The sequence below is a fragment of the Papilio polytes genome, unplaced genomic scaffold (assembly GCF_000836215.1).
Source record: "Papilio polytes unplaced genomic scaffold, Ppol_1.0 DF823731.1, whole genome shotgun sequence".
NCBI lineage: Eukaryota > Metazoa > Arthropoda > Insecta > Lepidoptera > Papilionidae > Papilio > Papilio polytes.
Window position 1 is genome coordinate 3,714,606 of NW_013525473.1, and position 26,258 is coordinate 3,740,863.

General features: G+C 31.8%; 2 protein-coding genes across 2 annotated transcripts in view; one reads left to right on the plus strand and one right to left on the minus strand.

Annotated features, from left to right (window-relative positions):
• The first annotated feature begins 1,900 nt into the window (after nt 1–1,900).
• On the plus strand, nt 1,901–5,136 carry LOC106103537. Its single transcript, XM_013283317.1, has 5 exons — nt 1,901–2,109; nt 2,242–2,433; nt 3,053–3,188; nt 3,331–3,469; nt 3,683–5,136. Exons 1-5 carry the CDS (start codon nt 1,972–1,974, stop codon nt 3,861–3,863), a joined length of 786 nt encoding a protein of 261 aa, XP_013138771.1. The 5' UTR covers nt 1,901–1,971; the 3' UTR covers nt 3,864–5,136.
• A 385-nt stretch (nt 5,137–5,521) lies between these two features.
• Nucleotides 5,522–26,258, minus strand: part of LOC106103746 (ras-related protein Rab-8A) — a 37,987-nt gene continuing 17,250 nt past the window's right edge. Inside the window, exons 2-6 of the mRNA XM_013283600.1 lie at nt 8,915–9,093; nt 8,028–8,227; nt 7,697–7,789; nt 7,520–7,633; nt 5,522–7,438 (exon numbers count right to left, since the gene is read on the minus strand). Of these exons, the coding sequence (XP_013139054.1) occupies nt 7,355–7,438; nt 7,520–7,633; nt 7,697–7,789; nt 8,028–8,227; nt 8,915–9,038 (615 nt within the window). The 5' untranslated portion in view covers nt 9,039–9,093 and the 3' untranslated portion in view covers nt 5,522–7,354. The remainder of the gene's footprint in view (nt 7,439–7,519; nt 7,634–7,696; nt 7,790–8,027; nt 8,228–8,914; nt 9,094–26,258) is intronic.

A 26,258-nucleotide genomic window follows, 5' to 3' on the forward strand; every position in this document is an offset into this window, starting at 1 on the left:
CGAAAATGATGTGACGACTAGAAATTTTGTAACAATATAATTATCTTACTATAATACTGATTGTGATTTCTAAATAGAATTTTTTATGCTATAAAGTAGCAATCAAGCAAGCAGCACCCTGAATCCGCCAAAATGATACAATTATAGAGTATGCATTGTTACATATTTCGACACAAATGACTTCCTTTAAAATATAGACGGACGGCCATATTAAGAATACTTGTAAATTACTTTAAAACACACAAACTGAACTCCAATGCGACAACGCAAATATATCGAACGTTCCGTTGTGACGACTAGAAAAAAACAGCTTGTTCGTCACTGAGCGCCGAGACTACGACTGAGAGCCGGAGGAACAGCGCAAGGTTCAGTTATAGGACCGATCCACTATCTTGCATATGAAATGACCTAGAAAATATAATTTAAGAGTGCTACCTTTATCAATACGCAGATGATACTTGCTTGATACCAGCTAGATTCAACTTAGATATCGCCATGGGACGCCTTCAAAATGACTTCACATTAATGAATATGAGGGATCACGATATTGGACTAAAACTGAACACAGAAAAAACGAAGATCATTCACGTTCACTCGAGCCACATTAACAATGATACACAAATAAAAATAATTGCTCATTGTCCCTCATGCCTCCATAAAACCCCATCTGTCTGTACATGCTGTCAAATAAAGTAAAACATCACACCTATCTAGGATTAGTTAGTGACTATCGATATACATGGAAAAATCATATCGACAATGTGCGAGATAAGTTGAAAATCATTCTCACTAAGTTCTACCTTTTAAAAAATAAGATACCCTTTAAAATCCTATTGAACATGTACTTAGCTCTTGCAGAATCTGTAATAACGTACGGAATTACCAGCTATGGTCGTAACTTTAAATGCTTCATAAATCGAATATTAAACTTACAACTAAGAATATTAAAAAACAATAACACTTCCCTAGCGGGCGTAGCGCTGTGTAGATGTGTCAAACGAAGTTAATTAACTAAATCGAAGTCCAGTGTTAATAACAGTCTAAGTGTAGTAAAATAACTTTTTATTTTTTGTGAAACAAAACCAAATCTACTACTCCGACGTCGTACATCTGTTTCTTATATAAACAAAAACAACAAATACGTAATCTGTGAGTAAACATCGACTTTTTTTGTCCTTACAAAAAGACCAATACAGTGTTTGAGAACAACAACATTCTACTGATATAACTATGCTACCGCATTTTACAACTCAATACAATTAGAAGTAAAAGCAATATTTTTCGGTACAATCTGGGCCATTAGGACACAAGGTTTGCGTACAGAGATAAAAAGTAAAAATTAGAAAATAATAATAATAATATAAATATTTATACATTCATACAAGTTTAATTCATAAGTAACAAACAAAACTGAGCGCCGAGACTACAACTGAGCCCGAGGCACTCTTTGCCACTTATTTTATAAAACTACCCCCCCACTATTCCTTCCATTTCCTAATATTTTCCTAACAATATTTTTGTTTTAAATAAAGATAAATGTATTGATATATAGCACAAATTAACAAATAACTTTTAAGAATACAGAATATATCAAAAATATTTAAAAAGCTAACTATGTAAGTATTTCAAACTATGGTCACATAACATCAAGTGTCCTTTTTTTTGATTACACATTATATAAATAAAACAAACCAGAACGGTACAAGAATGATGTTAATTAACAATTACTAAATAAAAATATAAATAAATGAATCACTTCGAATTATCTATCGATATTTTGTCTAATCGATTCAGTAAATTTAGTACAACATCGATGGTGATGTTTTCTGTATGTAATCTGTGTATACCACATTTCTGAACTTGAAACAGATTGTCAATAATCAAAATTGTCAAACGAAAAACCAAATGTCAAACACAATTTAAGAAAAAATAAACAAAAAAGTTTGGTGTATTATTTTTTAAATATTTAGAATGTGGAATAAATTACAAGATTCGCCCCCGTTTTATTTGCAATTTTCACAAACTAATGGCTACGAGATATCAATTACCGATTATATTACGTTATACACGGTAAACATTTTAGAAAATGAATTTATCACAATATTAAAGGTTAGTTTTTATAAAATATAATATAATGTAACCATGATATGATTTAATCCATATTTTCCTCTTTATAACTTGACAATATTAAAGCATTGTTTTGTACAAACTTAATGAAACGCTATATTATTTTGTCAATAGGATAGTAATCTAAAACTGGTGATAACTGACAAGGAGTTAATGGATAATGGTGTAAATTTGCTTTCAAACCTGGAAAATATCAAAGACTTGAGAATAAACACTGCTGATGGACATTTAAAACTTTATATATGCAAGTTTTATGAATACCCATTTAGGCTTAATTTAACATTACATGAAGCTCCTAAAGAAATTGTAAGTAAATAATTTAATATAAGCTTCTACACATGTCCACTTCTCTGTTACACCATTGATTTAAGCTGACATATTTCCCTGTTTTGTCTAATAAGTATCTAAATGTGAATTATAAACTAGAAGGTTAATGTACTTTTCTAGTGCATTCTCTTCTTTGTTCAATAAAATTAGATGATGCTTATAAAACATTATAAATGATAGTTGTCACTATTGTAGCAAAATTATGTACCAATTTCTTCATTAACTGCGGTCATAAATCAATGTTTATGAAATTAAATACAGTTAGTACACTATAAACGGCAAGGTAGTTTCTTGTTCTGCTAAAAGTTTGAACTAACTATGGTGCAAAATACAGTACTTTCGAAGGAAAACTTTATAACAAATTACAGTCTTCCATTAAAAATGTTAGCTCAATCTATTTAATCAATTTTGTCGCAACATCTTTTAAAAAATTTTGAAAATTCTCTAAATAATAAATATTGGCGACTAGCTATATTATAAGTACTCTCATGTAAGTAACTTTGTAAAATTGTCTTTTTGATAATATAGTCTTTAAACCTTTAATAATTTAAGTAATGTTTTTCACATTAAAATTTATTAAACTGTTGAAAATTTTAAGTTCTTCCAGAAAGTAACTCAGCATCTTCTCAGGACTATTATCGAGTTTCAGAATATTGAACAGAAATTGAGAGAATCTTTAAAAAAGAAAGATGATGAAATTGCCAAGTATAATATGAAAGGATATAAAATAGAAAGTAAGTACTTTTTTCAAACATTATATGAGTTTGACACACGTTTTTATGGTGTTATAAAAATCTGGCCAGCATTTCATGACACCAATACTCTAAAAAAAGTAATAATTGTCTACACTTATTAGTTTTATATTATTTTTTACAGAATATAGAAGAACATCAGTGTTTAACGAAGAGGAGCATTTGAAAAATCATGCAGTTTTTCAAGAAAATGGTGTTCCGCAAGACATACCTCACAGTTTACTTGAAGAAAAATATGAAAGTAAAGAAAGTATTCCTCAAGTGTGAGTATCACAATTAATTATTTTTACACAATATTTAATTTAAAATACTTTAAAGGAAACATATTTAACCCATTGTTTTGGGTAAACTAAACAAAAGACTGAAGACTTAAGTTAAGTTTAAAATAATTGAATAAACACTTTTTTATGTCTTCAAGGTATTTTTCTATTATCCTATAAGGGACATATAAAAAAAAGAACTTCATATTATTACAGGAAAGAAGAGACAAATGGTCTACATGAAGTTCCAATTAAACAAGAAGCGACCACATCTGAAGCAACAGTGGAAACGAACACTACACACAATTTAACAAAAATCGAGGTTAAAGAAGAAATAAAAACGGAACCACGAAATATAAGTCCATTGAAAAAAAGAAAAAAGGAATTGAATTTGTAGCAAGAATAATGGTAATTAAGATTTTTATGTACTTAAAGTTACTTATAAAATTTTTTTTTTTAAATCATATAGATAAGGATAAATTCTGATTGATTTATTTGGATCTCTTATAAATTGTACATTATGTATTTTAAATCATAATATCATGTATACCAATAAGCTATGTGTTTTGGGTGTTTTTTGTTTATTTTTTACAAGAAATCAATGAAATAATGTTTGATATTTTTAATATCTATCTTTTTCTGAAACCAATTAAATTGTTAATAGACAATTATACTATATTTAAGATGACAGGCACATACTTAGATATATTTAAGTTTTTGGACATTTTTGTATTGAAATGAAAAGCATATGGCTTAGTATGTTTTATACCTTCATAGTATTTAGATCAACTATTTTGTTGATTTATTCAACGACATTAATTGAATTTGAAGATTAAAAATTCTTATAATATTAGTACCGCGTTGAAGAATTGGCGCAACACTAGATTTTTAGCGTAAACGTCACATCTCTAACTGACAGCTGTCAATGTCATTAGTCGTATTAAATATGGCGCGCGATTCTGGCGAGAAGTGTGGCTCTGACTTTTTAAGTTAACATGATAGTATCAATGGAATAAATTGTTTAAAAACACTTAGTATAGGTGCTTAATAATTTATGATATAGGTATTCGTAAGTAGTATATAATTTAATGGTTAAAATTAATGACTTTTTTAATAATAGTGTTAGTAGCTTAGATGTTAGCGGTTGACTTATAATCTGCAATTCTAGGTCCAGTTCCCAGTAAAACAATGTGTTTTAAACTTCTAATTTCATATGTGTATTTTACAATATTCTTATGGTGAAGGAAAATTTGAAATCTGCGCATATCTGTGAAGAAATTCAACAATATGTTGAGTGAAGTCAACCCGCAGTGGGCTTAGTTGACTATGGTCTGGTCATCCCTAGGGGTAGGCTTTAAGCCTTACAAATGGGACATAGCTGACATAATAATCACTTTATTGATGCCATTGCTTAGTAAAACATTGTACTATATTATTTTTTTATTGATTATTTTGTTAGTAAAAGCTAAAATAATGAAAATCAAAATTATTAAATTATTTCTATTAATTTGTAAAAATACTCGTGTTTTTACATCAGATTTGGCAAACTTAAACATATACCCTGGTGTCATTTTTAATGTGATATATTTGGTTAATTTAGTCATTGTAGTAATAATTATTAGTACTAAAGTGGCATTTTGATGTTTTATTTGGTTTTTATCGACCTTTTTATTGAGGTTAGATTTGTTATTTGTAATTATCTTAATAAAATGTATTTTGTCTCATGAAGGTTTATTTTAAATCTATTTAATTCTTAATTTTAATTAGGCCTTTTTATTAAAGGATGAATTATACAAAAATATGCTATGATTGCTGACATCTTAGGAAGTAGTGTGTTTACACTTTATTTATTAGTAAGTATATATATAAGTGCAGTGACATGAAAAGCACTGAACTTTGGATAATGAATATTGGATATTTAAAAAGATTCTTTGTTACACATGTTTTAAGAAATATCAAGCTAAGAACCAGTTTCAGTTTTAAAAATCAATTAGTAATAAATAAACCAAAATGTCAAGTATGTCAATTTATTCAGGAATTAAATTTTAAATTAATACAATGTCCTTCATATAACAATCATAGGTCTATAACTGTGGATAGCTGCTTCAACACATGAACAAAAAAAAATCTAATTTTCATAGAAATAAAAAGAATAACGTTTGTGTGTTCTCACCCTTATTCTATCTTCTCCCACATCCTATTCCCATAGGGTCGTTTTTTTCTTCCGAATAACTGTCATCCGTCATCTCAGTCATCACTCCTTGATCATGTCATCTTTCACACAAACCATCTGTCTCTAGGTCTACCTCTACTGTCACCAACAATGGTAAGATTTTGTGACAATTTACAATCATGTCTTACACCTGCATATAAGGCTGCGCATTTATGTGCAATTAAAGATTTTTAACAAGCTCTACACTTTATAATATCTTTTTTCTACTGGTCACCTATCAGACTATTTATATAACAGACACGGGATAAGCTACATAATACAGTATCAATGGTAAAAGGCTTTTAATGGTATTTTTTACATAGAGAACTCTCACAGTCTTATCTTTTTTAGTATAGAGCTGTAACTCCGTTGTCAAATGTCATATAAATTGAAGAACCTAACCACAGTCAAACTTGATATAAAATATATCTAACTAAGACACCTGGGTCTTTCGTTACACTAGTGTCAAGCTTAACTAAATATTTCGAAGCAAGTGACTACAAAACTTGATATTATACTACAAATTCTGAAAGTGTGCAAGAGTCATAATTATAATAGCCAAGCTTATGCCTGTACGATACGATTAAAACTAACGATGAGTTTCCACTGTTGTAACACATGTATAACAACAATGTTGCTGTCGCTTTCATTTTTGGATAAGACATGTGTTACGATAATCGAAATGTATCTACTTCTGTTCTATCAAATTCTATAAAATCTTAATTATTAATTATAGCCTAACCGAGAATATAAAAATCCTGGTCTAAGGGCAATACTTAATTGACTAGCTGTTTCCCGTTTGACCCATCCATCTACCCATTGGGACATTTTCCCATTGTGCCGATTGATTGTATGTACAATGGGAAAATAATTACATTACTAATCGATTAGCCCATCGAGAAACACTCAATTGACTTCTTTATTATATCAGCTTCTAATCAGAAAAGAAATTAGTTCCATATTTTTTCGCAATATTACGAGGGTTTTTATATCCTTGATCAGGCTAGATTTTTTCACGATGAATTTCGAATTGTTTCGTAGTGACTTGCAATGAATATCTTACGAACATTAATTCTGTTAACATCCCAAGTATTTACGTTGATTTTTATAACAATTAATTTGCTATTAAACAATATTACGAGTATTGTAAATACTTCAGATGTTAACAAGATTATTTCCTGTACAATTTCCAAACCAATTTCGCAACAAACATCATGTTTAAATGATGTTTCTAAGTACATTTGTTATACTTTTCGCAATATAGTTCATTTCCAAGACCTGGGGGTCTAACGCGATAACGAGAAAATATTCGTAACGTAGTTAAGTATGAGACTTGTCTGTGTTTTTTACACCTGGAATTGCACAACTCTTATACAAATTTTGTAGATGACGTTACTTATATTTTATCGGAAGCTTTCGTACTAGACCCACTGTATTTAATTCGTTAAACCTTGCGTTAACTGACTTATGTTGTGAAACTGTAATGCGTTGTGCAGTGCGTATATTACGCGTTATGCGATTTAAATTTTTTTAACTATAGTCACTCTATTTGAAAAAGAACCACGAAATCAACCAAGTTCTTGGAAATGAACCTTACTCAATCCTTTAGTATTCGCATCCTTAGTGTTCTTTGTCTGCTGTTCGGTGTTATTTAATTCAATCTTCTAGAAGTCAGGCTAACAACTGCATTTTGAAACGTCACTTTCAGAATCTGACGGCTTTATAACGTTGTCTCTTTCCTTTAGCTCAAATGCATCCGCCTGGAATTATTAAGCAAACGCGATCAAGCAATGTAGATACCTAGCAATTCAGACTCTGAGTCAGTTCTTTCTAAACCTTACCTTAGTCTCTCTGTATTCCCTTATTTTTCTTGCTAAAGTAATGAATGCTTCTTCTATGTTAATATTATTCTTACAAGATACTTCAAAGAAAGGCATATCAAAGTCATCCGCAATCTGGAAAACAATAAAATCATGTTATTATTTATTTTCTATTATATAAATATGTTCTTGTTTTACCTTTTGGCCTCTCTCCTTAGGAACAGCGCGGTGGTTCTCATGCACGTCACACTTATTGCCAACTAATACTTTAATAACATCTGGAGATGCGTACTGAAAGCAAAGAATACAAAGAATTTTAGACATTACAATTCAAAACAGTTGCGGGAACTTTGGTAACTTTATAACTAGAATATCGCCTAACTAAACATAACGCCTGCTAAAATTATTGAGAATTAATATAATGATAAATTGCGTAAAGTAAAACGTCAGGCGCACGTTTTTAAAATAAAACAAATTGTTTAAACTTAAGAGTGTAGATATCCATATTAGGAATAATTTAAAACCTCACCTCTTGAATGTTCCTCAGCCAATAAGACAAATGGTTAAATGATTCGAGATTAGTTATATCGTACATGAGGATGATGCCCATCGCTCCTCGGTAATACGCCGTAGTAAGGGTTCTGAACCTTTCCTGGCCAGCGGTGTCCCATATTTGTAGCTTGATTGGCACTCCATCCAAATTGATGATCTTTTGTTTGAAATCTATACCTGTAATTTTAAAATTAAATTACAATAGTGATAAGTCTATTTTAACTAATAAAGAAAATTTATTGGTTTTGCGTAAATATTTTAAACATAGTGGTAAAACATCTATCGTGTAGCCAGAAAAATCAAATAATTAATTTCGAATATGTCATTTGATTCCCAAAATGGTGAAAGAAAATATTACATTAAACGACTAGACCGAAAAAAATCTATTTTGGGTTCGACGCACGCACGGGTCAAAACAATTCATATATTCAACATATAGTTTCACTAGCTATATGTGACAATGCAATGCAGTAAAGGTACGGTCATTTCCAATCCCAAATGACTAGTGATGTTCAAAGAAAATATATGACTTAAGACGAGCATTAAATGATACAGTGCGTAATCCGGACAATGAAGTTTTATTAAGTCCATACAATAAACTTCGCCTTATAAAAGTAGGCAATATAAATAAACTACAAATTAACCTCATATGGCATTTACGAACATATAAAACATTTAATGTCTCCACAAGTAAACTATTCGGTATAATATTTAATGCCCGACTTTACATCAAACAGTCCATTGTTCGCTTCGATATTTCCGCACTGGAAACTATAATTCTGAATCCGTTATAACCAGAAGGGAACAGCACAGCATCACCTAACTAACAAAGGCTCGTAAAACTAAGTAAATATTCTCACTCACCTATTGTGGAAATGTAAATGTCGTAATACCTCTCATCACAATATCTGTGCACTATGCAGGTTTTGCCGACGTTGGAATCACCCAAAACTAACAGTTTGTACGTCGCTGAGAAATCCAGAGCCATGATTATTGTTTACTAAGTTGGCGAACGCGGGTGGTAGCTCAAAACATCGGTCGAACTGTCAAAGTGAGAAAAATCAATGAAGGTGAGTGCGCATGTGCGGGTTACCCTCCCCGCAACAAGTCACTATGTAGTTAATGCCTTGTTCACACTAGGGCAGACCAGAGTAGTAGACAATGCAGTACAATGTTTAAGCTCACACACTATCAAAATAATGTTCTCTTTCGATGTACGCGTGCGGTACTGTACAATATACTGTTCTGCTTTAATATACTACCTTCATGTGAAACAGACATTACACGGGATGATAAATATCTCTGGCGACAAGTTAATCTGCGAGTTCAAATATACATTGTAATTGTATTAATGTGTTTACGTATTCGTTTCTATATACGAAAACGTTCTATAATACGTAGATACTTTTATAATAGCTTAAAGAGAGATTTTTCAACGGCATGCAAGCATTGGCTTACATCCAAATATTTATTAGATTTTTTACTGCACCAAGCTGTACTGCACTAAATCATTTTAACATGATTAAAAAAGTTACTCTTTGGCAAAAAGATATAACTTTATTATCATACTAAAATTATATATACGTATAGTTAGATGGAGTGATGGTTAGAGTTTGTAGCCTTAACTGCTGAACAGATTTCATAGATGCAGAAGATAGCCTAAAACACCATTTAAGGAATTTTTTTTTCATTCCACGCGGGCATAGTCGCAGGCGTAAGCTAGTATAAATATAAATATGAACAGTTTGACCTGTATTAGTAGTAGAAATTCCATAAAATATCATGAAAGTAAGTGTCATATAAAACTGCATTAGAAATTCGACCTTATTACGATAGCATTAAATACAAATAATTTCACGTGTTTGTTAGATCTTACAAGTCAGTGCTAGGCAATTTCTTCTTCAATTATAGCAAATTTACTATCGTCGCTGTTATGATTACAATGTAATGGAGTCCAAGAGAGTAAAATTGCTTCAAATATGCGTTTACTGGTTGTAAGGGAAAGTAATATGAATGCTGTTTTATACAGTGTTACTCTGTTCTAATACTGTCTCTAATTGAGCAGCTTTTAAACTGTCGTATGTACTTAGAATCAACATCCTATTTTCAAAAAGCGTGGTCATGATTTTTTAAGTCATCTAAATAGCGACGTGACAACTGCCTGGATGACAACTGAGGGGGAGTCAGCAACTTGGATTACCCTTCCTTATGCGCCCTCTCTTTCGCGTACATTTTACCTTTCCGTATCTTAAAAGACAAGGGACGAGGAAGAAGAATTAATTCCACTGTCTGTCTTCTGTGTAGACCTTTAGTGTGAAATAAACATATTTATTTCATACATGTTTTCTTTATACTTGTGCCAATTTATTGCTAACAATAGGCTTTAGCAAGAGACGTGTCAGTAAAAATAAAAGTTTAACCTTACTATTGTTCGGTTTAGATGACACGTCGATAGGTGTGCCTTCCGCGTGTGGTAGGCGTTGTTTATTAAGATTTCCATTTATTCCGTTTAAATCCTTGCCCATATCTGGTCCATACATCGCGGTGGTCCCTGTACTATGCAAAAGCATGTTTTCGTATTATTACTGGCTTCAACGCAACTCTTATCGGTCCTTTGTGTTCTTTGCTTTTGTTTAAAACTATTTTCTCAATTCAGACGACAATGTTTTCGAGTATTATTTGACGTACATTTAATAGTATATTTTATTTCATTTAAACCACTAACTCCAAGAGTACTTTATAAATGTGGCCTGAAACTATTTCCATTCGCAAAAACACACGGGTACAAATTCTCAATCAATAACTGCTATTAAGCTCATAGAAAACAAAGATATTTTTTTCTACCTCCCATGGCAACTCAAGGTTAACTCAATGACAAGTAATAACAAATGTACAACACCAACATCTTTTAGGTCCGACATTTACATCTTACTTTACATACATACATACATACATAAGTATAATTTACCTTTTACTATCCTCATAACACGAATGCCACTGATTCTAGGCTACATAACATTAAGTGTACGTGACGCAATGCCCCAGGTCGCACAGTAGCGATGTATTCGCAATCTTACCAGTTTTTTAACGACTTCATTTGTCAGAAAACCGCAAGAGTTGTAAGCGTCACCACAAACTGTTTAGGTAAATCTTTTGAAGTTTGTGTTCACGTTCTATCGATCGGATGATGTTAGAGCAAATTCATACGATAACTACGATGTGAACAACAGCAAATGCGTTTATAAATATACAAGCTTACGCCCGCGACTACGTCCGCGTTGTATTAAAAAAACATACGTGAGTAGCCTATGTGTTCTTCCAGACTATCCTCTAAATAAATAAATAATAAAAAAGCCTTTTATTCCATGCCATAGTTTACAAAAGTTTAAAAAAAATGAATGGTACATGTCTAATTATTGTTATTTATAGGTTTATTACATACATATATATTAGATTAGAAAAATTAATTCGGTCATATAATGTTAAACCTATTTCAATAAATAACCAAAAATGTCCTAAATACTATTTTTTTTTCTATAAATTATTAATCTAAATTATATTTATTTATTTTTTTAAATCTAGATGTCATATCCTTTGCATGGACCCCTCTCAGGTGAAGACCTCCTCTATATCTATACCAAATTTTATCGAAATCCGTTCAACCATTTAGGCTACAAACTCTAACAAACATCTATCCATCTAAACTTTCGCATTTGTAATATTAGTATCATAGGTGAATCTGAACTACTAATTTGGTAGTAATTGAAACGAATATTTGGCGGTAAGTAGCTTAAATAAGAACATAAGTCACGCTTGTAAGCTAAGGATATAGGCAGAGATTTTGTTTTATTTCATTCGGTCCTGGAGCATATCTCTCGGCTCTTTCATGTTCATATTGTTAAATAAATATAAAAATTTAGACATTACACATATTTAATGTGAATAGACCTTTATGTAAGCTTCCGTGCGTGTAATTTAAAAGGAAATGACAAATGTTCTACCAATAGCTCAGCGCGCAAATTGCAGGGAAATGGTTATGCGTACAAGTTACTATTGTGGCTCTATTGTCCTAGCTAATATATGTCATATGTTTGTTTGTTAAGCTTTCGTGTTCATTATCGGGACAAATAAAAACGACAGACATCGAACGTGTAATAAAAATAACAATAGTTCTTTTCAAATATTTTTAAAAGGTGAAAATGGAAAGATGTTCCATTCAAAATAATTCCTCGCACACGATTGGAAAGCAATTTCACTGAAGGGTATACCAATTACAGGGAAAGGCTTCACATATTGATTTGTTTGGAGAGGGTTAGCGCGGGTTAACCGCTGATGACCTCTGATGACCTCTAGACCGAGCTCATCACGAGTATTGATCCCAAACCTAACAACTACAAGGTTTTTGTTTTTATTTCAATACCCAACTTATATACAATAGTACATTCGGATATTTCATTCGGATCATAGCTGTGACGTGACACATGCAAACTAATTTTGCCAAAGCTACAAATTTGACACGACATTTAATCATATTTTAATTTTAAAAAGACATTCTCAATCCATACTTAAATTACTTCACACACACTTAAACGTTACTAAATGTTATGACCTAAATTATTATAAAAAAATGAAAGTGTTAAAAGTAAATATGTCAGCTAGTCCAATGTACAAAAGAAGTATTTTTTACATTAAATTTCAATACTGTTAAGTAACTAATCGATTTCACATTAAAAATAAATGATTCAAATACTGGCAATGTGACGTATGCCCACGCATCTAACTGCAATAAAAAACTAGAAGAGCAAAGTCCAAAAGATATTGCTTAACGCGAAATTCCCTCAAATGCGTCACCATTAGGTAACGATCAGCCGGATCTTAGCGGTCATTAAACGAAAAAAAGATCATATCTCTGACAATGGAGGACTCGGCGACCGAAAGTGATAGTCGAAGATATCAGAGATGACGCCAACGGACACTGAAAATGACCAGTCACCCTTACTTAGAGAATGCGCACGTCTGAAACTAAACTATCGCACAATTTGCGCCTTCTGCGCTCGGCCACCTCAAGCCCGGTGAATCTGTAAATGCCTCTTCAAGGCAAACAGTGACAACTCAGTCACAAAAAAAAATCGCACAATTATTTAGTCTCACTTTGAATTCTATGAGCTTTTATGGAGGTGCGCACTCTACTCGATTTTAGTTGTGCAACTAAAAAGTTGAACTGGCAACGAAACAATCGACAATCGCAAACAGTTGTGCGACAATTTAGTCAAAGGTGTGCGGCCGCTCTTACTCATGTAGCTATCTAAGTATTGCTAATTATTGAACTATCGATCCACCACTTTAAATTTTCTAAGACTACATTAAGCTCGTGACTCCGTCCGCTCGGATATGAAATAAATTTATACTATATATATATATAGATTATGTTCCATATCTATAACGGTTTTAAAGAGATCCGTTGAACCTTTCTGGAGATATGTAGAAACAAACATCCGTCCAAACATGCAAACTATTTATAATTTGCATTTATAATGACTGTGGTCGACCTTTGAGGTCAATAGACAATAACTTGCCTTATAATTTTCTGTTGCAAGTGTGACAGTTTCTACTACCAAAACTCTTGTACAAAAGCTACATTATTGTTATCGTCTTAAAATCCGTATTAACAGTATAATTTTAAATGAACATTTTTCTGTCCTTAACATTTATTGTGACAGCAAATAAAACAATCAAATTTTGATTAAACGAGTTAAGTATTGGTTGCTATTTATAAGCATCTTTCTGAAGTAACTATTTTATTTATTACCTTAAGACACTCTTAATATTCATGCATATAAAAATAGTAAGGATTTCTTAATAAATTTACTAGGTGTGACTAAATGACAGCATAAAGAAACACTTATTAACGACTTAAAGTTAGTAATTGCATATTCAGAGAGAATTTATTTAAAAGATTTTAATTAATTGAAAGATTGATAAGCATTCAAAGGTCAAAATACATAAAACGAATAAAAACAATTTCTGAATCCAGTAAATGTTTAAACATCCATTATGACCCAACAAACTTGAACAAAGAGAAATGATCATTCCGTTAAATGGTATGTTACACAGTCAACGTATCACTTCCTTCGTAACCCGCAATAAATATCAATACAAAGGACATTAATGAACAATAATTAAATGTTGATCTCAAAAGAATCTTACAAACCGAGTATAATAAAAATCCATGATAAATATATGCTTTAATTATTAAAGTTCACAACTTCATTCGAAACTACAAGATATTTTAAATGAATAATTACACTCACAACTTGTTGTCAAGTAAATATGTAAAGTATTTACTGAAATTCCGACTGTAATACTGTTATTTTGATTTTATTTACTTTGTCTATATTACATGGTTTGTTTCCGAGCTTAAGGTAACTATTTTAATTAAAAAATAATCATGAAATTGTAATAAAAGCTCCTTCTCTTGGTTTTTTCTTTTGCTTAATATTCAATGAAGTAAGCTAGGCTTTTAGCAAATCACCATAAGCGATATAACAAAATTGTACTTGGAAAAACAATAAATACAATACAATTGTTTATTTTAATTGGTTAGGGCTTTACGCTATAAACATTGTCGGCTTGTCAAAGATTTTAATGTCTCCCGTCATCAAATCCTTTACTTTCACAGCGTCTTGTTTAATTAAAGGCGTGTTATTTATAATAACCCGCGTGGCTATTTCTTCGTACAATGGTGAGTGTTTGTGGAGGTCGCAGCTGAGGTCAGTCCGGGTTCGCGCGCGGGTTCCGGGAACGCGAGTGACAAGCGTATTGTTCGCAAATTGTCGTCCGCAAGGTCCCTGTTAAATGTCAATTTGATCGGCGCCGGCGCCGGCGCTGGCTCACCAATTTAACAACGATTCTTAGGTTGCGACCACATGTGACGAATGCATAGTTACAATTTCACCAAAACAATCTAGATGGCGCGTCAATCTTTTTGGCTGGACAAGGTTGGCTGGACAAACTTCGCCTCCGTCTTTTCGCTCGCGGATACCCTCAATTGTGTTCAATGCATGTGTGTGTTAATATCCACGCATTCGCCAGATATGCACGCACCCTTACGCGCACAACGGAATGCTTCAAATAAGATTTGTTTTTTTAATAGCTTGTAAACTGATATGGAAATTAATGATTCTGCTTAACATGTGATTGTAGCACTTTTAATTGCGTCAGTACATACGTAAACTATAAAAAAACAACTTACTTTTTAACCGTCTCAAGGACTAATAACAAGCAAAGTTTGGAGTCTTAAAGAATGTGAATGAATTAATTCGTGGTTATAATTTCGCTCCTACTAATAGTTTGCACCAAACGTCATACAGCAATAAAAATTTCACTACACCCCTCCATCAAAGTCAGTGCTCCATTTTACCTTTGAACTCTGTTTTTCCTGCTACACTCGAGCGTGGCGAATCTAAGTGGTTCATAATTTAATAGCCTCATATCTGCAACAGATCTAACTGGCATTATATCAACGTCAGAGAGAGCGTGTCTGTAGGAAGTGGTGAATGCCTACACATGAGTTGCATATAGGAAGCAATCCTGCATTGAGAATCGTAATACTGGAAGACATTGAAATTATATAAGCAAGCGGTTACAAAATTATTTCTTTGTGCATATAGTGCGTGTTTATTGAAGAGGAAATGTTTACGTTAGTTGACTTTTGAACTCTTATTTACTTTGTCATTATCATTTTGTAAATTAAATTATGTTTTGTATTACAGACGTTAGTGTTATCTAATGTTACACAACATTGTATACTATTGAACATTCAATCGATATATTTTAACAAATATTTTATATGATTTGCTAAAATATTGTCTTTATCTATACTAATATTATAAAGAGGAAAGATTTGTATTTTTAGATTTTTGTATGTATTGAAATAACTCAAAAATTACTGGATTGATTTCAAAATTCTTGCAACAGTAAAAAGCTATGTTATCACTGAGTAACTTAGGCTAAATTTTTACAATTTTTTTAAATTCCATGGGGCGAAGCAAGCAACAGCTTTTATTTGATCAAATCAAAACTTTAACTTTTGTAGCTAAAATGTATCTTAGAATTAACTTTATTAGTATAAACTCATGTAAAATAATCATAATAAGGAAACAGAAACGATTCACTTGCAACTGTTTATTTTTTAACGTTGAAATCGATTATTAATAACGAGTAACTTAAATGGCACTTGACGAATTAACTTAAAGTTCATATTCGGATATTATACAATCAATATACATGAAATAAACATATTATAAAGGAAAAGAAGTGAAAGTGATACAAAAAGTGACGAGAAAGAGAAATTGTCAACGGAAATGTCAACAATTTAAACTATCGTGACAGATGTATATAAATATTTTATTGTTGTCTCTGTTCTTTTCATAGAAAGTGAGAGGGGTAGAAATATAATCACCGTAAAAGTTAAACAGACTTCCTCCGTATTTTGCAATCTGCCAATCTGCTGACTATCGGTTATCTGCCGAAGACATCTCTATAGATTATCAGCTAAAGACATCGCAAGGCGAGTCAACTTACGATAAGATAACAAAGTCTAGTCAAGTGCAAGCTCCATTTATTAAATCGCACTTTCCTTTCATATACAACTACAAATATTGAAACCTTGATTATAATGACATTTACACTTAATACAGAAATTTGTTATTTATCTGTCTAGGCCATCTAAATATAAGCAAATTTACAATAAAACAAATTAATGTGAAATGTATTAAGTTTACGAATTAACTCCCAAACTCAGGTTGGTAATTTGTCACTAAGAGATGCCCTTAGTGTATAATTAGTTAGAGATGTGTACGCTAAGATACTTTTGCCTGCTTGCCTGCTCGATAATGTTGCTCCTCCTCCTTAGGGATTGTTTTGGGTTGCAAGTAAATAATATGAGGCCCTTGGCAACCCGGAGAAGGGAAGTAAAAACTCAAGGCATGGTTGTGTTCCATACGGAGATCCCAATTCCCCCTTTTTTGCGATGTTGGTTTTAGTCGGTGCGAGTCCGACATATTCCAAGTCTAGGTCCCTATGATTCGAAAAATGCGTAGGCATTTCCCCACATAAAAAAAATAAAAAATACTGCTTAAAGAACTATGAAATAAATATGAGTTACAAAAAACTATTCTCTTATTCTAGTTACTTGTTCAAGTTTTTATTAGAACAGCTTACGTATGGTCTATTAATAAATATGTTTTGATGCGTGATAACTATTAATATGGATGTTAATATCCGTCATATCAAAATCCAATTGAGCGTGTGATAAAAGTCGATAAAAATGCAAAGATTGTCAGTCGGACAAAGAGGTCGGCGAACGACCAATGAATATTGACGGCTGGGACAAAAAACTTGATCATATGAGCAAGGAGTTTGTAATCTTCGTATACTTTAGTAAAATAAAAATAATGTAGCAAGCAATTTGACAATATAAGCACCTAGAATCAGAGCAATGAACCGGAACCCGAATTTAAGCTTTTATCCAAAATAATTTCTTTAAAATTACATTAGCAGTTAAGTTTAGGCACAAGTTGGTATTTCTAGTTGTTAAACTAACAAAAAAAGGTTGTAAAACTACCAACAACAAAAAAGGATGCCCTATTAATTCGCATAAGCAAAGCAATTTTACTCGACGATGAAATTTTACAATCCAATAGATCGTCTGAAAATTTTATGTTCTAAAATTTACTACTCATTGCCATCTCGGGGCTAGTGTTATGTCTCGTCTGCTCTCAGTCGGCACTAAATTTTTATCTTTTATGGACATAGACGTTTTTTACAGCGACTCCGTAAAATATGTAAAATAACGTCTCGCGCGCTTCGACTTCGACTGCGTCTGTAATAATTTAAAGGACTATTCATGTGCATCTTTATGAATAAGATGTTTTTAACATTTGGACATTTAAACATTAATAGTAAATACAACTCACACATAACCATGAGGGTAGAAACTTTAGGACATTATGGATACAGGACTTTAGTACAGTTAACCTAAGAAGTTAATTCGTAAGGCTATCAAATCGTGCGCAAAAAGGATAACCTCAAAAATGTCGAGTACACTAAAGTTGCGGCAAGCGAGCGAAATTGATATTAGCGTTGGCTAATTTAAAATACTTAAAAGGTCATTACACAACCATTACTTAAGATAAGAACATTATACATCGGATCACGTAATAAAACAAACACGTCCGTGCCCACAGCAGTCTGATTAATGGCTATAAATCTCGACGGATTCGCAATAAGGAGACAAATGCTTTTCGCAATACTTAACGTAACACGGATAATTAGTAGACGCACGATCTATCCTACTTTCAAGGTATCTTCTGATCGCGTTCATCGATCATACTAAGATTTCAATCTTATCCGTTTATCAATTAAGAGGCGCGGGAGTAGGGGGCGATTATAATGCCAATTGATTTATACCGGCTGCCCGTCTAATTTACGATCTGAAACTCGGAAGTTCCATTCTCACTTAGATTCTATGACTTGACGTTTTTCTGAATCTTAAGTTTGCAATTTACAATTATCACTGGTTATATTTATGTCTACTTTACTGTTTATGAATACTTTGTTATGGTCTGTAGTTTTTACTCTAAGGTATTAAGGTATTAAGGTACTAAGGTTTTATATGACATCCCCTACCCCTGTATTCTGCTCGATCAAGTCTTTTGAAGCTGTAGATATCTCCGTAATATGTAACACTTCTTGTGTAGATTATATTTGGGGACCGTGGTCACTAATATTCCTTTCTTTATGCCAACTAGGTTAAAACCGTTCATACATCAATTTCGTTAAAAACCAAAATTTCCATTGACAATATAATATGCAATTGAAAAGATATAACCTTTTTAAGGAACGTGTTGCGAATATTGACTTGTTTGAATGTTTACCTGAATACTTTGTTATAAGTGTCTCACTTATCGCATGGTAAACACGCCAGTACAAACGTTTGCGTTTTTAGTTCGCGAATTTTAAAAGTATGTCGTCCAGTACGGCCGAGTGGACGTTATATCATCAAATGTTCAGACGGCGGTCGCAGTAATCCGTTTCAAGATCCGCTATGCACAAACATAAAGTGTTAAATTCTTTACAATTTCATCACTTTCTACATGTGTGGATTTAAACAAGCGCCATGTGTTTTTTGTATGAAATTTCTATGGAATTTCATCGATGTATCACTCACATGGTATTTTGGAAAATCAAAGTAATGATGAATTTCGTTTTTGGCCAAGGAAATTTAAACTTTGATTTGACTTCTGCATACTAATTTTCAATTAACATAACCTTAAGAATAAAATTTCTAAGCGTTCAACACCATAGGAGACTGATTAAAAAATTATCTTCCCAACAAAGATACATAAATAATTTCAAATAACGAAAACACAAATAAAGAATTTGCTCCAGAAATTTTTGGCTTAAATTTTATTTATTTATTTTATACAACAGTCCACATTTCACGTCCTCGATATTACAATTCTTATGTAAAGATGGTCTGCTTCTTGCATCGTTGAATTTTAAACTTTGCGAACGGTTTGTTGTCTTTAAAAACAAAAAAAAACATGTAAACCACACAAACTGTTGGTCAATGACACCGCAACCGCAGAGAAAAACATATTTTAGCGGTAAAAAGAATTTCACTGCGTCAACTTAATGTCACTCTTAATACTCTTTCGTTTCATTTACCAAAAATATTTACCATAAAATTTAACATCTTTTACAGAGTATATTGTATCGTAATTTTAAAATACGGTCTTCACTTGCGTACAAATATTTTTAAGAATTTAGCACTTAATTCCGTATATTAACCGCTATTCTTACAATATTAACATATAAATAAATGAATCCATTTATTTAACAATAAACTGCTTATTAAAAATTTAACCAGGATCCTCGCGCTAGGCACAGCCTGTATCGCGAAGACCTTCTTCAGCGGATAACTAAAATACTATACGTCATGAGACGCAACTTATTCAGCTATAATTACAATCTAAACTAAGTTAAAAAAGGGGAAGAAAAAGGTAAAACATGCAGAATTACGATCTAATTTTATTGCTTATTGAGCAAAAAGTTTGAAGTTAAAAAAATTTAGGGTAATTGAAGTATACTAGCATTATAAAAATCGTTGTTCACAGTTATTAGAATAAATAACATTTAAAAAAGTTCTACATTTAATATCAAATACGTTACATTACGGTAGTTCGGTTATAAAGCCTTTTTTTAATATCGCCGTTAGAACCTAAACAATGGCTTATATGTCGAAAGCGGTTGCTATAAACGTAAATTTATTTTTATTGCTAATAAATTACGGACTTTCAACAATAAAATTCGACCATTTCGTCCTTGTTAGCATCTTTCGATATTTAGAACGTTTGAATTTGGATAGATTAGTTAATCCAAATAAGGAGAAATGAAATCGTTAGTTTCTATTTGATTGCGCGTTGAACTATTGTGATATTTTATGTCAAGTGATACTCGACATGAAAGTACAATTTCATCCCAATACAATGCGTAATTTAACAATAAAACCTTCTTAGTCATTAGTATTAATTTCTATAACGGTAAAATCTAGTCCACGGTCAAATGTGATTCGCAACTCTTTAGGAATTTTAAGTAGATACAACAAGAGGATTTTAAATTGTGTTTACGGAATAAATATTTACCTGTAATGGTATTCAGGTCAACGTAAGGTCATTAGGTTTTGGATAATCCCAGTGACAGATAAAAATATCGCGTGCATAATATTTATTTCTGTAAGACCGAATAATGGCAATTTGGTTTTGATTATTTACATTTAACTAGCTGTCACCAACGACTCCATCCACGTTTATTACAAAAAAAGTAACATATGTGTTCTTTAAGTATATCGTCTATATCTATGATAAATTTCATTGAGATCTTTTCAGCAGTTCAAGCTACAAACTGTAATAAACATACATCCAGCCTTTCGCATTTATAGTATTAGTAAGATTGGACCACAAAATTATTGTAATTTGTGACACATTTAGGTTATTAGTCAAGAAAATTAAAAAACTACTTACACTAATCAGTGTTCTGCTTTGATATCTTAATCCTTTTATACGTTTAACATATATCATTGAATATAAGTTAATTAATAGCTAAATGAACAGATACGCTATACGCACCAACCGAGAACAAGCAAAAGTGTTGCCACAATAAACTTTAGCCATAGATATAAAAATAAACATTTCCATTCATAACTTGGTGTAATTACTTTGTTATTTTTATCATAACGGACCTTTACAATTTTATAATACGTAAACATTTTGTTTGTTGAACCCAAAAATTGTAAAAAAAGTTACCCAGTTACTTCAACATGCATGTTTATGTTTTATCTGTCAATTGTTATAATTTTTTTGCTATCATTTCACGCTTTGTTAGAGAAACGGTAAATACCACGGTCGTAACATTGACCTTTAGTAACTTTTGCATCTAGAATGGAATTATCACTATTGTTACGTGCTGCTCACGCTGACTTGGAACGGGCACAACGATTGAGCAAGTTGTAAGTGGCAAAAATTCTTTAATGTATTGACAATAGATTCTGAATTGATTTTTAATACTATACAGTTTGGTATTAAATTTAGTACTAGCTTTAGGTCACTAACGAACGTCTATCCATTCATCTAAACATTCGCATTTATTAGTCAAATTCCTTGTCCCTATTTGTTTTTTATTTGTTCTTGCAAAATCTATACTAATATAATAAAGCGTAAACACACCCTTCTTTGTTGCCTAAGATGTCAGCAATCACCGCATATTTTCGAATAACTCTTTTTTACGCCGTTAAACTTAGGGGTAAATATTTTGGATAAAAACCCTAATGTGGGAAAGGGACCATAAGTTGTTGCCAACATTAAGGAAGCAAGGTTGGTATGGTTTGTCATCATGTCATGTCATTTTGATATTTGCAATTGATAATTTGACAAATGTGAACAATAAAATGAAATTTTTATAATTTTGTAGTCGCATGGGAACAGCTAGTATATTATTACAATAACATCCATAATAATTATAATTATATTTTAAAATCAGAGTCTATATAAATACGGATTATACTCATAATATTTAAAACATCAGTAGCTATATCATTGGCTCCTTTAATACAGGGGATTAACCTAGTAAAGGAGCCAAGGATATACATATAATTGAACAAAATACCGAATTTAAAATTAGAAGTAAAAAAAAAAAAAAGTGAGAAACGTATTTGTAAAATTATATTTGAATTGTGATATTGTATGTTTGTTTGTATAAATAAATAAATTAAAAAAAAAATTAAAAAAAAAAAACTATAGTGAGCCTTTAGGATTACTATACAAATGTGCGAAGCAGGTATTTCAATACGTAGCACGTGGGCTGTTACAAATGACCGCTCAAAAAGAAATCTCCAGTGGGCGTCAGTTCTTCGTTCAAATGCAGAATTAATTTCAAAGCACAACTTGACTCGCAGCCTTTGTGTGGAATGATATATTTCTTTAAGTGACGCTAAGTACTTAAGGACTTAGCAAGTGTATGTCATATTTAAAAACAAACAAATGGCTTATAATATTATTGTGGTTGTATACGAAGCGCAATTCGAATATTGTAACGAATCTTAAACGCTTCGGTTAGTAAGACATTTGAAACTTATTTGTGTCATTATTATTCAATACGCTGTAATATGTTTAAATTCTTTTCAGTATGCGGAAGTAAATGTGCTAGTAATGTCTGTCTAGGAGCAAATACATTCAAAAATAATATTAAACGTCTATATTTAGGAGCAATTTTAAGTCGACTAGTAAGGAATGCAGAGTGTTTTGAGTTCACATTTTTGTGCAAAAAAAACAAAAGCATAAATAAATTTTAAAAGCAACAATTACATTCAGTTAGATATCTATCGATATCGAACTGATGGTTCAATTTGATATCCATCGGTAAATAAAAATCCGCCTTAAGTAAACATGGCTTTAGATTATACGCTTTTGTGCGAATGATAATGCGTCGTCATTCAAGATAACAATACGCACGTTCAATCTGCGGTAATCCATGTAGGCGCCGGTCGCCCACGCCGGACTCATTCGATAATAAGATTGTCGCTTCTTATCTTTTTATATCTTAAGAATACAACATAATATGTGTTATGCGGAAAGATTATAAAATATGACACATATTAGTTATAACTTATATTAAGTTAGATTTAAGTTAACCGTGGTCCACTGACGTAAAACAGATATACTTTTGTACTATTGCAGTGTGTATTACCAATCTGATAATAATTTTGTTATTTGACTGTAATTTAAGTTTATAGATGTATGTTTTGAACGATGATTACACAGAAGATGATTTTTTTTACTTTCGAAAATAGTTTTAATTCAGTAGTAAAGTAATATCGTTATATTTTTGACAACCCTACACGTTATGGTTGTAACAAATTTTATATCACGTAGCATCTGACAAATAACATTTGTAAACAACGATATCAACGGGATAGCGGTATAACCGGAAATACAACATTTGTTTTCATACATATTATACAAACACAAACAGACATTGTGTGTTTTTTTAATATTTGTTAAATCTTGCATCATATAAACAGAGTAACTACTCGTATGATCATTGTACGAAAATTCACGTAAATCACCATCATCTCTGCCTTATCCTACTCATACTCCCGTAGCGTCGGCGCACCGGGTTTTCGTGCTCCTAAGCAAAAATTCTCGGAAATCAAAATTAAAATTTGAAGTTACTAAAAAGCACTGATGATCAGTGATAAATAAATAAACAAAAGAGAGCATAGCCGACATTTTTCAATAACATTACACTACCTTGATAAATGTTAAAAAAACTGCATTTAATTATAGTAGCCATAAAATTCCCGAAACAAACAATAAAATTTACAAGCAGTATAGTAATTTTACAGCAATATTGGAGCCATTAATTAAGTATTGCTATATTTGTGGCCCATAAAGAAATTTCGACTTATATTTACTAAATAAAATATTTATTCCGATTGACTAACATGTTTTGTAATAAAAATAAAATCAATAAATATTTAACGGCTTGCTCTAAAATTTTAATTAACCAAAATTTCAACACAGTTTTAAAAATTGATACTTCATTGATCACGATTGGAATTTTTAATTACAAACATTTCGATGATCCATATGTAAAACAATGCAAGTGATTTTGTTACTTTTTTCAATAGTAAGGAAAGATTGTTACTTTTTGAGTTAAAATAATAAATTATGAAAGATGAGATCTCATGTTGACACTAATGTACATATTTAAATTTAGAAATCGTAAGAGGAATTTCATGTTATGTTTTATTAGAAGTTAATTCTATTATTTCACGGAACAACACTTTGCAATTATTGTATCTATGCATTTCATCTCTACGGGACATCGAGTCAGCGATCGCTTTCTTCAATTTAAAAGACCGGCATTCCATTGCTGCTTACTAAGCGAGGAATGTTAACCGTTGAAAAAAACAAACGCAATTGTATTACAAACAAAAGTGAAACATCCGGTTACGTCACGCTATCGTCATCTTAAACGGACTCCCCGGGTATAACGGGGTACTGTCAAGGTGCATGTTGCGTAAGCGCATCCGTCCGGTGTCAATGACATTACGGATGTGACGTCGATGTTTAAGGGTCTCGAGATTTCGGCAGTGAGAGTTGACTTCATGAACTTCGGACGATAATAAAAAGCAGCTTTATTATCGACTAGCTGTTCCCATGCGCATAAAATAATGAAAATTTTATTTTATTGTTTACATGTCAAATATCAAAATGACATGACATACCTTGACAATCTTGCTTCCTTGATGTTGGCAGCAACTTATGGTCTCTCTATCCTAATGTGGGAAACATTAGGATTTCATTCAAAATATTTACCCCCTAAGTTAAATGGCGTGAAAATATATAGCCTAAAGCGTGACGTAAGTGTAGGTTTTTATTAAAAAAATAATTATTCAAAAATATGCTGTAATGAATAAAGATGTCAGCACATCTTAGATAACAAAGGAGTGTGTGTGTACGCTTTATTATAATAGTATAGATGTAGAAGTATAGATGTAACCTAGTTTTAAACAACTCATATCCATTATCCATAAGTAAACTATATGTATATATGTATATAATAAATGTATACTAAAAATATAGCCTACGTTACTTACGGCTTACTACTTAAGTCGGCTCAGTACTTTTTGAGTTATCACTACAGACAAAAATACAAATAATTCGTCTTCATAGTAATAGTATAGATGAGTAAGTAGTAGGAAGCTATTACCAATATTTAAATAATAACAAACAGTAGATCACTCCAAAGTACTGAATTCACGAACATAATTTAGCCTAAAATATAGTCCAGTTACAGAAATAATAATTATAACTTTACCAAAATGGGCATTGTCTATTAACTAAGTCTGTTTCGTATTAAGATATTACATTTCTATTCCTTCATTCCATTTGCCTGTAGGCACTATGCACTGGAATTCTAACTAGCGTCCCAGTCTACTGTATCATGACTTGACATGACAATAAACCATTCCCTAGAATTATTGCTATAGCAATTGCTTCGAAATATATGATGTTTATGGTATATATGCAATTGTAATAGTGTGTCAAGTATCTCCTAATCTGAATATATCTTGCGATATTTGAATTTAGATTGAAACATTTCACGTTTGCATCCGTTTTGATCTGAACTAGATGTTTGAAAGATCTAGGGTGCAATGAATAAATGACCTACCTAAGAGTTGGTGCTTTTGGTGCCAATAATATCGCAGTTAAGAGTAAAATAAATGTATTGTTGGTAAATTCATGCCTGTTTACTTCATCCAGGGTTGTTACTAAAAATGATTTGCTACTTCATGTCACTAAATTCTTTATTAAATCTTTGTAGCTTTAGCACAAGGTAATGGTTTAAAAATACATATTATTTAAAGTAATTAAAATACCCATGATACGTATAACTAATCATCATCATCATCATCATCATCATCAGCAGCAGCAGCAGCAGCAGCAGCAGCCTGTGTCTACCTGCTAAACTGCCATCCCAACACCTATCACAATATGCGGTCCTCCGTATGTTCCTTCATGCATTATATCAATTATAAAGAACCTAAAAACATAACCTTTTTCAACATGAGTCGGAACACATT